This window comes from Salvelinus alpinus, chromosome 25 (assembly GCF_045679555.1).
Source record: "Salvelinus alpinus chromosome 25, SLU_Salpinus.1, whole genome shotgun sequence".
In the NCBI taxonomy this organism is placed as follows: domain Eukaryota; kingdom Metazoa; phylum Chordata; class Actinopteri; order Salmoniformes; family Salmonidae; genus Salvelinus; species Salvelinus alpinus.
In genome coordinates, this window is record NC_092110.1 from 40,762,944 (window position 1) to 40,778,259 (window position 15,316).

Below are 15,316 nucleotides of genomic sequence, written 5' to 3' on the forward strand. Positions count from 1 at the left end.
TACTACCTAACCCGTTTTAACAATAAATTAATGATTTAGTATTTTTTTTTTCAAAATAGTTTGCCTGTGAGGCAGCACAATAAATGACCATATCTCGTTGATATCTTGCTACAATGCTGCTAAATGCTAGCTAATCTGCCATTTTTAGCTAGGCTAAATGATAGCTGTTCTAGAATGTTGCTAAATGCTAGGTAGGCTACACATTCTTGCTAGACTACAACATTTCGATTGATAGGCTAAATGCTAGCTAGGCTAAATGCTAGCTAGGCTACATTGTTGCTAAATGGCACAACTGGAACCGAAAATCACCAGGAAGATTTCTTGGTGTAATTAACTGTTTATTTATGTCTTCCTCAGGACTCCAGACCTTGGTTATGACTTTGAGACCAACACAGGTCGCCCGTTCAACTACTTCAGTTACGGAGTGGCCTGCTCTGAGGTGGAGATAGACTGTCTGACCGGCAGCCACAAGGTAAATACATGGAGGGATGTGCTAGTGTGTGTTTCCTACTTTTTCATGAGAGATTTTAGGACTGCATCGATTGATAAGACACAAACCAATATCCTCCATCTCATTCCATCTCTCCATTAGAATATTCATACGTCCATCGTCATAGATGTGGGGAATAGTCTGAACCCAGCTCTGGACATAGGGCAAGTAGAGGGAGGCTTTATGCAGGGTGTGGGTCTGTACACCCTGGAGGAGCTGAAGTATTCTCCTGAGGGATACCTGTTCACGCGCGGACCAGGCATGTACAAGATCCCCGCCTTTGGAGACATCCCCACTGACCTCACAGTGTCTCTGCTCCGAGACGCACCCAACGACAAGGCCATCTTCTCCTCCAAGGTAGGGACACTCTTATTGTGAAGGAAGCCCTCTTTCTATTCTTGTGAGACCCCAGTTTAATTTATCGTCCTTAACACTCCTCTCTCTCTCTCTCTCTCTCTCTTTCTAGGCGGTAGGTGAGCCTCCTCTCTTCCTTGCAGCCTCAGTGTTTTTTGCCATCAAAGATTCCGTCACCGCTGCCAGGAAGGAGTCAGGCCTTAGTGGGCCCTTCAGATTCGACAGCCCGGCCACACCTGAGAGGATACGCAACGCCTGCGAGGACCGCTTCACCAAACTGGTATGTATGATCATCACATCTCTAACAATCCAAGAATACAACTAGGGAGACACTGATTTGTTGTTGTTTGGGTTCCAGTGCCCCCCTGCAGAGCCAGGCACCTTCACTCCATGGGCTGTCGTAGTGTAAGACGAACAGCACTACAGAGAGAAGACGTGCAGAGAAGAGGAGAGAGAGACGGAGGGGGAGAGACGGAGGGGGAGAGACGGAGGGGGAGAGACGGAGGGGGAGAGACGGAGGGGGGAGAGACGGAGGGGGAAAATAATAGGATAGCAAGCAGAGAGAGAGAAGGTTAATCTGTTCCAAATTTATGCCATTAAATTCCTTTGTCTCAGTCTGAGGAAACGACTGTTCTAATCAGTTTGTAATGGAGCCAGAACCTTAACCATACTCAGTTTGTAATGGAGCCAGAACCCTAATCAGTTTGTAATGGAGCCAGAACCTTAACCAGACTCAGTTTGTAATGGAACCAGAACCTTAACCAGACTCAGTTTGTAATGGAAACAGAACCTTAACCAGACTCAGTTTGTAATGGAGCCAGAACCTTAACCAGACTCAGTTTGTAATGGAACCAGAACCTTAACCAGACTCAGTTTGTAATGGAACCAGAACCTTAACCAGACTCAGTTTGTAATGGAGCCAGAACCCTAATCAGTTTGTAATGGAGCCAGAACCCTAATCAGTTTGTAATGGAGCCAGAACCATACTCAGTTTGTAATGGAGCCAGAACCCTAATCAGACTCAGTTTGTAATGGAGCCAGAACCTTAACCAGACTCAGTTTGTAATGGAACCAGAACCTTAACCAGACTCAGTTTGTAATGGAACCAGAACCTTAACCAGACTCAGTTTGTAATGGAGCCAGAACTCTAATCAGTTTGTAATGGAGCCAGAACCCTAATCAGTTTGTAATGGAGCCAGAACCCTAATCAGTTTGTAATGGAACCAGAACCTTAACCAGACTCAGTTTGTAATGGAGCCAGAACCTTAACCACACTCAGTTTGTAATGGAACCAGAACCTTAACCAGACTCAGTTTGTAATGGAGCCAGAACCTTAACCAGACTCAGTTTGTAATGGAGCCAGAACCTTAACCAGACTCAGTTTGTAATGGAGCCAGAACCTTAACCAGACTCAGTTTGTAATGGAGCCAGAACCTTAACCAGATTCAGTTTGTAATGGAGCCAGAACCTTAACCAGACTCAGTTTGTAATGGAGCCAGAACCTTAACCAGACTCAGTTTGTAATGGAGCCAGAACCTTAACCAGACTCAGTTTGTAATGGAACCAGAACCTTAACCAGACTCAGTTTGTAATGGAGCCAGAACCTTAACCAGACTCAGTTTGTAATGGAGCCAGAACCTTAACCAGACTCAGTTTGTAATGGAACCAGAACCTTAACCAGACTCAGTTTGTAATGGAGCCAGAACCTTAACCAGACTCAGTTTGTAATGGAGCCAGAACCTTAACCAGACTCAGTTTGTAATGGAACCAGAACCTTAACCAGACTCAGTTTGTAATGGAACCAGAACCTTAACCAGACTCAGTTTGTAATGGAACCAGAACCTTAACCAGACTCAGTTTGTAATGGAACCAGAACCTTAACCAGACTCAGTTTGTAATGGAACCAGAACCTTAACCAGACTCAGTTTGTAATGGAACCAGAACCTTAACCAGACTCAGTTTGTAATGGAACCAGAACCTTAACCAGACTCAGTTTGTAATGGAACCAGAACCTTAACCAGACTCAGTTTGTAATGGAACCAGAACCTTAACCAGACTCAGTTTGTAATGGAGCCAGAACCCTAATCAGTTTGTAATGGAGCCAGAACCTTAACCAGACTCAGTTTGTAATGTAGCCAGAACCTTAACCAGACTCAGTTTGTAATGGAGCCAGAACCTTAACCAGACTCAGTTTGTAATGGAGCCAGAACCTTAACCAGACTCAGTTTGTAATGGAACCAGAACCTTAACCAGACTCAGTTTGTAATGGAGCCAGAACCTTAACCAGATTCAGTTTTTAATGGAACCAGAACCTTAACCAGACTCAGTTTGTAATGGAGCCAGAACCTTAACCAGACTCAGTTTGTAATGGAGCCAGAACCCTAATCAGTTTGTAATGGAGCCAGAACCCTAATCAGTTTGTAATGGAGCCAGAACCTTAATCAGTTTGTAATGGAGCCAGAACCTTAACCAGACTCAGTCTGTAATGGAGCCAGAACCTTAACCATACTCAGTTTGTAATGGAACCAGAACCTTAACCATAATCAGTTTGTAATGGAACCAGAACCTTAACCAGACTCAGTTTGTAATAGAGCCAGAACCTTAACCAGACTCAGTTTGTAATGGAGCCAGAACCTTAACCAGACTCAGTTTGTAATGGAGCCAGAACCTTAACCAGACTCAGTTTGTAATGGAACCAGAACCTTAACCAGACTCAGTTTGTAATGGAGCCAGAACCTTAATCAGTTTGTAATGGAGCCAGAACCTTAACCAGACTCCGTTTGTAATGGAGCCAGAACCTTAACCATACTCAGTTTGTAATGGAACCAGAACCCTAATCAGTTTGTAATGGAGCCAGAACCCTAATCAGACTCAGTTTGTAATGGAGCCAGAACCTTAACCAGACTCAGTTTGTAATGGAACCAGAACCTTAACCAGACTCAGTTTGTAATGGAGCCAGAACCCTAATCAGTTTATAATGGAGCCAGAACCCTAATCAGTTTGTAATGGAGCCAGAACCTTAATCAGTTTGTAATGGAGCCAGAACCCTAATCAGTTTGGAACTCTTACCCCAACGCACACATGGGTGGATCTCGGTAGTGTAAAAGGGGCTTCATCTCCTTGTCTCCTGTCTCTCATCCTTACTGAGCTGAGAACTCAGAACAATATAGTGGATGTTGGGGGTCTGCTTTCACTTGTCCACTACGTTTTAGATCAGTGAAGAGGACGAGACTATTAAGATGAAGGCCAGATCTGAAGCCTACCTGACTATCAGCAGTTTGACCTAGGAAGCAGTCCTTATTCGGTTGCCCCCATAGCCACCATGGTGCATTGTGAAATAGGTCAGGAGGCCACAGATTCTGATTGGAGGAAAGTGTCGCTGAGGCCACGGGAACTGACCAGACCAATCACACACCACATACGGGAACTGACCAGACCAATCACACACCACATACGGGAACTGACCAGACCAATCACACACCACATACAGTAACTATTGATGATCAAGGGATGTCAATCATTTTCAGACCTCACTGCATATCATATACAAATGACCTATGATCAATTCAATATCTGTAATGATGCCTGTTATATACCTTTTATCAAATAAATCAACATCTTGTGTTTGTGTGTTAAATTTAATATAATTTCCTAAATGTATGATATTGTATACATATTAATTTAATTTGCCTTTTACTAGCAGAAATTTATTTTATTTAGCAGTTATGTGGAGTGATAGAGTTTTATAGGAATCATTTGTTTAATTTATTTTATGCGTAATCTCAGGTTTTAGTAAAACAGCGCCATCTGGTGGGCAGTAGTGTGTCTGCGGTGCTACTGTTTTCAATTCAACTAGTTAAATACTACTTGACTGACACAGAATAACTCAATTACTTCAACTACTTGATTAGACTGAGACAAAAATTAAAAGAGACTATCAAGCATTGGTGTAATTGAAGAATTTGCTTTATTTTACGTTTCAATAATGTACAGAGTTAATCTGTTAAATAAACATACATTTCAAATCCTCCGGCTGAGGCCTCTGACTGTGTGTTATGCTGTGTGTAAGTGCTTACTATACGGTGTGTGTACTCCCATTCAAATTAGTGGATTTGGCTATTTCAGTCACACCCGTTGCTGACAGGTAAATACAATTGAGCACACAGCCATGCAATCTCCATAGACAAACATTGGCAGTAGAATGGCCCGTACTGAAGAGCTCAGTGACTTTCAACGTGGCACCGTCATAGGATGCCACCTTTCCAACAAGTCAGTTAGTAAAATTTCTGCCCTACTAGAGCTGCCCCCCGGTCAACTGAAAGTGCTGTTATTGTGAAGTGGAAAGATCTACGAGCAACAACGGGTCAGTCGCAAAGTGGTAGGCCGACGCAAGCTCACAGAACGCTACTGCCGAGTGGTGAAACATTTTGAGTTAATGCCTAAAACTTAACCGTAAACACTTTGAAATTTGACGTTTGCAACAACTTTGAGAAAAATTAATGAACGTTTAATTCTGACTTGAGACTGTGAGCGCTAGTTTGATAAACACACACAGACATGCATGATCTCACACACACACACACACACACACACACAAAGTATAGTAAAGTTAATGTTTAAAACAGTATTCTATCACACTTTTTCTTTGGCTAACCGGCTTAATTGTACTTAGCCTAACCCCTTGACTAGCTCTATGTTAATAAGGGAGAGACCAGAGAGCGACGAAGAAGAGACAAGATTGAGCCATTGTTATGATTTACAGAATTAAATAAAATAGTCATGGAACCTGTGTTAGCTGACCGTTCAGATAGAAACTCTTCCTCCCGTTGTCACTCTGCTGTCTTCTGCTGTCTTCTGACCTGTAGTATCTACAGAGTGAATACACTTCCTCCCATTGTCACTCTGCTGTCTTCTGACCTGTAGTATCTACAGAGTGAAAACACTTCCTCCCATTGTCACTCTGCTGTCTTCTGACCTGTAGTATCTACAGAGTGAATACACTTCCTCCCATTGTCACTCTGCTGTCTTCTGACCTGTAGTATCTACAGAGTGAATACACTTCCTCCCATTGTCACTCTGCTGTCTTCTGACCTGTAGTATCTACAGAGTGAATACACTTCCTCCCATTGTCACTCTGCTGTCTTCTGACCTGTAGTATCTACAGAGTGAATACACTTCCTCCCATTGTCACTCTGCTGTCTTCTGACCTGTAGTATCTACAGAGTGAATACACTTCCTCCCATTGTCACTCTGCTGTCTTCTGACCTGTAGTATCTACAGAGTGAATACACTTCCTCCCATTGTCACTCTGCTGTCTTCTGACCTGTAGTATCTACAGAGTGAAAACACTTCCTCCCATTGTCACTCTGCTGTCTTCTGACCTGTAGTATCTACAGAGTGAATACACTTCCTCCCATTGTCACTCTGCTGTCTTCTGACCTGTAGTATCTACAGAGTGAATACACTTCCTCCCATTGTCACTCTGCTGTCTTCTGACCTGTAGTATCTACAGAGTGAATACACTTCCTCCCATTGTCACTCTGCTGTCTTCTGACCTGTAGTATCTACAGAGTGAATACACTTCCTCCCATTGTCACTCTGCTGTCTTCTGACCTGTAGTATTTACAGAGTGAATACACTTCCTCCCATTGTCACTCTGCTGTCTTCTGACCTGTAGTATCTACAGAGTGAATACACTTCCTCCCATTGTCACTCTGCTGTCTTCTGACCTGTAGTATCTACAGAGTGAAAACACTTCCTCCCATTGTCACTCTGCTGTCTTCTGACCTGTAGTATCTACAGAGTGAAAACACTTCCTCCCATTGTCACTCTGCTGTCTTCTGACCTGTAGTATCTACAGAGTGAATACACTTCCTCATGTCGGTTTCTTTATATTCAGTTGTCACTCACTCTTTACTCTCTGATCTGCCTAATCCTTGTGCTCACCTGCTAAGCAGTGAAATCAACAGAACATTCATTGATAAACAATCTATCTACACAATCTGTAAGATAGACATTTTAAATGTCTGTTACAAATACAACACAAGCTCCCTACACATTACTTAATCTAGAAAACTTTTTTCACATTTGAATCAACGTGTATCTGGGCCTTTTTTCAGCCTGCCTACACTTCCCACAACACAAGGAGGATCGGAAAGAGAAAATCATTGCAACAGAAAATACAAGACAATGAAATGTACTTACTTGACTTGTTGTCACGACAGCAGGACCTGTGAGATGTCCAGTCCCTTCCTGTCTGTCCAGTGTGAGGTGAAGACCACTCCTTTCTATGGTCTTATCTGTCACACCCTGATCTTTTTCACGTGTCTTTGTGATTGTCTCCACCCCCCCCCCTCCAGGTGTCGCCCATTATCCCCTGTGTATTTATACCTGTGTTCTCTGTTGGTCTGTTGCCAGTGCGTCTTGTTTGTCAAGTCAACAAGCATTTGTTTTCTCAGATCCTGCTGCTCCCCAGTCTCGCTTTTTCCTCGCCCTCCTGGTTTTGACCCTTGTCTATCCTGTCTCTGAGCCCGCTTGCCTGACCTGAGCTTGCCTGCCGTCCTGTACCTTTACCCCACTACTCTGGTTATCGACCCCTGCCTGCCTTGACCTGTCGTTTTCCTGCCCCTGTTGCTGTAATAAACATTGTTACTCTGACACAGTCTGCATCTGGGTCTTACCTTCAAACCTGACACCTATCACTTGCACAGAGGAGAGAGAGAAAGGGGGAAAGAGAGAGAGAGAGAGAGCGAAAGGGGGAAAGAGAGAGAGAAGGGGGACAGAGAGAGAGAGAAAGGGAAAAAGAGGGGACAGAGAGCGAGAGAAGGGGGGACAGAGAGAGAGAGAGAAAGGGGGAAAGAGAGAGAAAGGGGGGACAGAGAGAGAGAGAGAAAGGGGGAAAGAGAGAGAAAGGGGGGACAGAGAGCGAGAGAGAGAGTGATCAAACTCCGTCCGTGGGATGCTGAGACAACAGAGACCTTTGGGATCGCTCATTCATGTATTATTTATTTGATGAATGTCCCCAGGGAATAAAAAGCACCACTCTAATTGAACCATAACTGGTCACTTTGGCACTCACATCTTCACAAAATAAATTAACAAGGCAGACAAAATACGACATGTTTAATGCTAACTAGAGATACAGAAGTGTGAAACATACAGGAGGACTGTTGTGGGAATACTCTGGTAGTCACTGTCTGGCCAAGTTACTCTCAGGTCGTCACTATCTGGCCAAGTCACTCTCAGGTCATCACTGTCTGGCCAAGTTACTCTCAGGTCATCACTATCTGGTCAAGTTACTCTCAGGTCATTACTATCTGGCCAAGTTACTCTCAGGTCATCACTATCTGGCCAAGTTACTCTCAGGTCATCACTATCTGGCCAAGTTACTCTCAGGTCATCACTATCTGGCCAGGTTACTCTCAGGTCTTCACTATCTGGCCAAGTTACTCTCAGGTCATCACTATCTGGTCAAGTTACTCTCAGGTCATCACTGTCTGGCCAAGTTACTCTCAGGTCATCACTGTCTGGCCAAGTTACTCTCAGGTCATCACTATCTGGCCAAGTTACTCTCAGGTCATCACTATCTGGTCAAGTTACTCTCAGGTCATCACTATCTGGTCAAGTTTGCAAAGTCGGAAAGCCAGCTTACTTCTACAATATCTTCTTAAAATCAGATTTTAAACCTAACCCTAATGTTAACCCTATCCACACTGTTACACTTTTTTATTTTTTTATTTAAGGTTATTTTTGTTTTCATACATTTTATTTTGCAGCTTGGTCATATAGGGGAGTGTTTCCCCACTCCAGTCCTCTAGTCCCCCCAACAGTGTTTCCCAACTCAATATTAGGAAGGTGTCTCTAATGTTTGATGTACTCAGTGTATATAATCACTATTAATTGAATAGGATTTCTGTGGGCCCAGTGATGATGTTTCCATCTTATCAGGTTTCAGGGAAGACCCAGATGCAGACAGTGTCGAGGAAATACAAGTTTATTTCTAGTACAGGGTCAAGCAAACGACAGGTCAAAGGCCGGCAGAGGTCAATAATCCAGGAGGGTGCAAAAGGTCCAGAACGGCAGGCAGGCTCAGGTCAGGGCAGGCAGAATGGTCAAAACCGGGAAGGACTAGAAAAACAGGAGCAAGAACAGATGGGCAGGGGAACAAAAGCTGAAAGGTTTCACGAAACAAAACAAACTTGCAACAGACAAACAGAAAACACACGAACCCTGCAGCTAGGGAGTCCTCAATGTAGGTCTCCGTAGCCTTGGTCTCCGGACCCAACCAGAGAGTACAGTCATCCCCGGGGCAGAGTGGTGCCTGGGAAAAGGTCAATCCCACAGTCATATGGTCGGTGTGACAGAAGCGAAGTGGCCCAGGCCTTCCTAAACACCTCCCAGAGGTCCTGGTACTCCGCAGGTATGGCAGCTTCCAAGCACCCGGGAAGACGTCCCAGGGCAGGCTGCGCTGACTTCAGGTAATGGGGGTGGCAGAACGGGCTCCAGCCCATGGTGGCACCAGCAGACCAGTCAATGAGGGGATTGTGTTGCTGGAGCCAGGAGAATCCCAATACCACGGGAACCTGAGGAGACTTAATGAGCAGTAACTGGATCGTTCGCTGTGGTTCCCTGACATACTTAGGTTGATGGGGGTGGTATTGTGGGTGACCCTGCCTATAGAGTGCCAGTCTAGTGCTCTAGTGTCCATGGGAATGGAGAGGGGCTGAGTGGGGATGCCCAGCTCAGAAGCCAGGATAGCGTCCATAAAGCTCTCAATAGCCCGTGAGTCGATGAGTACCTGGAGATATTTCGACTGGTTCCCCCACAGCAACCTGGCATGAAAAGAGATGCGAGTAAGGGCAGAGGAAAAGTTATCCGTATGGCCCACAAGAGTACTCGCTCCTACCGGTGGGCCTGGTCTTTTAGCGGACAGTTGGAGACAAAATTACCAGTAGTCCCGCAATACAGGCAGCTCTTAGTGTGAAGCCTGTATAGCCGTTCAGCTGGAGACAGCCTTGCTCTGCCTAGTTGCATACGCTCGGGAAGAGGTGAATCTGCAGTCTTTGGAGATTCTCTGGGGAACTCGGGTAGCCTCGGGTTCTCTCGGCAACGGAGCAATCGGGGACTTCCGGGATGCCTCAGAGTCGAGGTGGAATCCTTGGTCGTGCGAGTGAAATCGAATTTCCTCTCCTTCCTTCGTTCCCATAGTCGATTCAAATGGTCAAGGCGAAGACAGAGTCGAGATCCGTTAGTTGTTCCCGGGTTGCAAGCTCATCATTAATTCCTCCGATACTCGGAGCAGGAACATGTCAAACAATGCTTCTGGGTTCCAGGCACTCTCAGCCGCCAACGTGCGAAAATTCACCTCGTAGTCTGCCACACTACGGGAGTCTTGACATACAGTGGGGAGAACAAGTATTTGATACACTGCCGATTTTGCAGGTTTTCCTACTTACAAAGCATGTAGAGGTCTGTAATTTTTATCATAGGTACACTTCAACTGTGAGAGACGGAATCTAAAACAAAAATCCAGAAAATCACATTGTATGATTTTTAAGTAATTAATTTGCATTTTATTGCATGACATAAGTATTTGATCACCTACCAACCAGTAAGAATTCCGGCTCTCACAGACCTGTTAGTTTTTCTTTAAGAAGCCCTCCTGTTCTCCACTAATTACCTGTATTAACTGCACCTGTTTGAACTCGTTACCTGTATAAAAGACACCTGTCCACACACTCAATCAAACAGACTCCAACCTCTCCACAATGGCCAAGACCAGAGAGCTGTGTAAGGACATCAGGGATAAAATTGTAGACCTGCACAAGGCTGGGATGGGCTACAGGACAATAGGCAAGCAGCTTAGTGAGAAGGCAACAACTGTTGGCCCAATTATTAGAAAATGGAAGAAGTTCAAGATGACGGTCAATCACCCTCAGTCTGGGGCTCCATGCAAGATCTCACCTCGGGGGGGCATCAATGATCATGAGGAAGGTGAGGGATCAGCCCAGAACTACACTGCAAGACCTGGTCAATGACCTGAAGAGAACTGGGACCACAGTCTCAAAGAAAACCATTAGTAACACACTACGCCGTCATGGATTAAAATCCTGCAGCGCACGCAAGGTCCCCCTGCTCAAGCCAGCGCATGTCCAGGCCCGTCAAAAGTTTGCCAATGAACATCTGGATGATCCAGAGGAGGAATGGGAGAAGGTCATGTGGTCTGATGAGACAAAAATAGAGCTTTTTGGTCTAAACTCCACTCGCCGTGTTTGGAGGAAGAAGAAGGATGAGTACAACCCCAAGAACACCATCCCAACCGTGAAGCATGGAGGTGGAAACATCATTCTTTGGGGATGCTTTTCTGCAAAGGGGACAGGACGACTGCACCGTATTGAGGGGAGGATGGATGGGGCCATGTATCGCGAGATCTTGGCCAACAACCTCCTTGCCTCAGTAAGAGCATTGAAGATGGGTCGTGGCTGGGTCTTCCAGCATGACAACGACCCAAAACACACAGCCAGGGCTACTAAGGAGTGGCTCCGTAAGAAGCATCTCAAGGTCCTGCAGTGGCCTAGCCAGTCTCCAGACCTGAACCCAATAGAAAATCTTTGGAGGGAGCTGAAAGTCCGTATTGCCCAGCGACAGCCCCGAAACCTGAAGGATCTGGAGAAGGTCTGTATGGAGGAGTGGGCCAAAATCCCTGCTGGAGTGTGTGCAAACCTGGTCAAGAACTACAGGAAACGTAGGATCTCTGTAATTGCAAACAAAGGTTTCTGTACCAAATATTAAGTTCTGCTTTTCTGATGTATCAAATACTTATGTCATGCAATAAAATGCAAATTAATTACTTAAAAATCATACAATGTGATTTTCTGGATTTTTGTTTTAGATTCCGTCTCTCATAGTTGAAGTGTACCTATGATAAAAATTACAGACCTCTACATGCTTTGTAAGTAGGAAAACCTGCAAAATCGGCAGTGTATCAAATACTTGTTCTCCCCACTGTAGCTGGAGCAGCTTATGAGCAGCCGGACAACGGAAAATCAAACCACTTCCGAACTTCCTCCAATAACTCCTCCAGACTGAGGCAGACGGCGGATTGTTGCTCCCACACCGCCATGGCCCAGGTGAGTGCCCTGCTGGACATCAGTGTTAAATGTACGCTATCCTCGAGCGGTCCTAGGAGACCGAAGAATGCTGCAGCTCAAAAATGAGGGAGCACTGGGAGAGAAAAGCCGGGTAGGTTCCGGAATCTCCAGCGTAGCACTCCGGGAGGCCGTAAGCGGGGTTCTCAGGACACCAGGGAAGGCTGGGACATTACGGGTGTGACCCGCTGCACAGTGGGGAATCCGCAGAATTGCTCCAGTGAAGTATCGAACTTCTGGTCATGGCGTTCTGCCATGAGACTTTGAAGTAACTCCTCGTGGCTTCCAATGGTGGATCCTTACAGGGAGCTTGGAGGGTACTGTGGTGTTGAATGCTGAGCTGTAGCCAATGAACAGCATTCTTACATAGGTTTTCCTCTTGTCCTGATGGGTTAGGGCAGTGTGCAGCCTGATGGCGATTGCATCGTCTGTGGACCTATTGGGGCCATATGCCAACTGAAATGGGTCTAGGTTGGCAGGTAAGGTGTAGGTGATATGGTCCTTGACTCGTCTCTCATCACAAAGTGCTTTGAGAGACTAGGTCCACTAGAGTACTGTGGACCTAGTCGCTGTTGGGAGACGGCACACTAACACAGGCGAGTGCCCAGTTAGTTTAGCTCAAATCTGTGCTGCGTTCACGGAGTGCTGGAACCACAAGGTTACATGTATAACCAAGGGGGCGGTGCCCCCGTTACTCACAGAAAGTGCTAATGATTTCAACTCTACACCACACACTCTGAGGAGTAATGTGGATAAGGGTTTGAGGAACAGCTTGCGTACACAGCCCACGGCCAATGATGCAACCGCTGTTGGGGGACGGCACACCGACTCAGGCAGGCGCCTCAGTCAGTGCAGGTCAGACCCATGCTGCGTTCACCGAGGGCTGGAACCACGAGGTTACAAGTATAACCAAAGTGTCGGTGCCCCCGTTACTCACAGAATGCGCCAATATTACCTCCCCCTTTGGGACGGGGCCCACCCTGGGCTGTCCCACCACTTCAGTGTCAGGGGACAGCGGTGGCTTGGGCCATAGAGGAATACAGGTCCTTCCTACTATCAGTACCACAGCTTCGCGCTCTCCCGCTCTCAGGGCATTACTCGGAGTAGCAGCGAAGCTGCACCCTCTCCTCCTGGCGAAGTCAGACGCTGGAGAAGGGTTATGACATCCAATTCCATCGAACTCCTCCCCAGTATTCGGGTGTGGTGATGAAGACGCCTGAGAGAAAGTATCCGATCTTGTGAAGGAGATTACTGAAGTTTTGGCGAAGAAGGCTGTCCCAGTAGTTGCAAAAGAACAGCAGGCTATTTTTGCCCTACTTCCTGGTGCCAAAGAAGACGGGGGGAAGGAGGCCAATATCAGATTTACACACTCTCAACGAGAGCGTAGCCAAACGGTAGCCAAACGGTCCTTTCGAATGCTGGAATGTATCCACAAACAAGGACTTTTGTATAAGCATAGACTTAAAGGACGCATACTTTCATGTGCCGGTGCATCTGCGTCACAGTTTCTGCGTTTCGCCTTCCAAGGGGTGGCGTACGATTACACGAGGATGCCATTTGGGTACACCCTGGCACCTCGCACCTTTTCCAAGTGCGTGGAGGGCCGGCATTGGAACCGTTGCATCGTCAAGGGATAAGGCTACTAGCCGACCTAGACGACCTAGTGGTTCTCGCCCCGTCAGCAGAGCACACACGACACAGACAGTGATTCATCTCACACGTCTGGGGTTCGCTGTGAATTTGTGAAAGAGCATGTCTTGGCCCAGTCATCAGATTGTCTACCTGGGATTGCAGCGTGACTATGAAGGCTCGAATTTCAGATCTTCTATGGGCTGCCTTGTTGCTAGCCCTACGAAGGTTTTATCCGAATCACTTGGTGACGGCGCATTCCGCCATGACACTTTTGGGTTTCATGTCATCTGCCCACTCCATGGTTCCACTGGGACTTCTGCACATGCGTAAAACACAGCGATGGTTTGCCCAACTACGACCGGACCCAGTGAGGCACCGTCGTCGGTTGTTCCCCTCTAGCTCAGAGCGGACCTGAACTATTGGAGAGACCCGTGCGTTCTGACACAAGGGGTCCCAATGGGCAGAGTGTCCTCCTCCATTCCGGTGTTTACAGACGCTTGTCTCACTGGATGTGGAGGGACATGTCAGGCTCGGGCTGTAGGAGGGGAGTGGCCTCCCTCGGGACGCGACATCAACCTCCTGGAGTTGGAGACAGTTCTGTTGGTTCTGACCCACTTCGTGTCTACCCTATGGGGTCGCGACATGTTGGTCTGGTCAGACAACCGAACCACAGTAAACTACATAAATCGCCAAGGAGGAGTCAGGTCTCCTGCACTCCACCGGCTGGCGGAGGATATGTGGCTGTGGGCTCACGAGCACCTTCGCTCGTTGACAGCAGCACACATTCCAGGCTGTCAGAACGTCAGAGCAGACCTCATGTTTCAAGGGGGTCCCCGAGACGACGAGTGGCAGCTGCACCCTGACATTGTTCTCCGAATATGGGAACGGTTCGGGAGAGCCGAGGTGGACCTGTTCGCATCACGTGTTAACACACAGTGTCCCCTATGGTTTTCCCTACGAGCCCAGGACGAACCGCCATTAGGGATAGACGCTTTTGCCCACCAGAGGCCGGATGTTCGCCTGTACACAATTCCACCAAGGTCCTGCATTCTCCCACTGCTAGCCCGCGTGAGAACAGGAGGGCCTTCAATCATATTGATAGACCTCGATTGCCCAGGGGCTCTGTGGTACGCGGAGATGACTCAAATGTTGATTGCACCATCATGGCCAATTCCACATCGAGAGGATGCAATGTCTCAGGCGGAGGGCATGATAGAGCAATTTCCTCTAATTGGCCAGCCACTGAGAGTTTGGCCCCTGAGAGAGACAGGCTAGAGCGCCGTAGGTTATCTGATTCAGTAATCAGAACCGTACAGAGTGCGCATGCCAGTTCCACATCAAGGTCGTATGCCAGCAGATGGAACGTGTTTTCACAGTGCTGTGCCACAGAGAATGTGGACCCCATGTGCTGTCAGGTCAAGAGCGTGCGCTCATTCCTACAGTTCATGTTTTTGGCAGAGACACCGTCTTCAGCCACCCTCTAGTGAAACGGTTTCTATTGGGAACGTAGCGGCTAGAGCCATGCTACCCCAGTGGGATTTAACTTTGGTACTCAAGGCGCTCTGTGAGACGCCGTTCGAGCCATTGAATCAAAATCCCCCTCAAAGATGTTGTCTCTGAAGACAGCACAGTTTCTTTTGCCTTGACTACAGCCAAGCGTGTCGGTGATTTGTGTGCTCTTTCAATGAGACCC

The 15,316-nt window shown here is 46.9% G+C and overlaps 2 protein-coding genes across 3 annotated transcripts in view; both read left to right on the forward strand.

The window, feature by feature from the left end:
* xdh (xanthine dehydrogenase) overlaps window positions 1-1,354 on the forward strand; it is a 68,985-nt gene extending 67,631 nt beyond the window's left edge. For both annotated transcript variants that reach the window (XM_071366792.1, XM_071366793.1), the window contains exons 30-33: window positions 358-472; window positions 593-847; window positions 957-1,124; window positions 1,203-1,354. In XM_071366792.1, the coding sequence (XP_071222893.1) occupies window positions 358-472; window positions 593-847; window positions 957-1,124; window positions 1,203-1,253 (589 nt within the window). In that variant the 3' untranslated portion in view covers window positions 1,254-1,354. The remainder of the gene's footprint in view (window positions 1-357; window positions 473-592; window positions 848-956; window positions 1,125-1,202) is intronic.
* A 12,531-nt stretch (window positions 1,355-13,885) lies between these two features.
* LOC139553111 (uncharacterized) lies at window positions 13,886-14,898 on the forward strand. The gene is given in 2 exon segments (XM_071365066.1): window positions 13,886-14,006; window positions 14,009-14,898. Coding segments are annotated over 2 exon segments (1,011 nt in total).
* The last annotated feature ends 418 nt before the right edge of the window (window positions 14,899-15,316 follow it).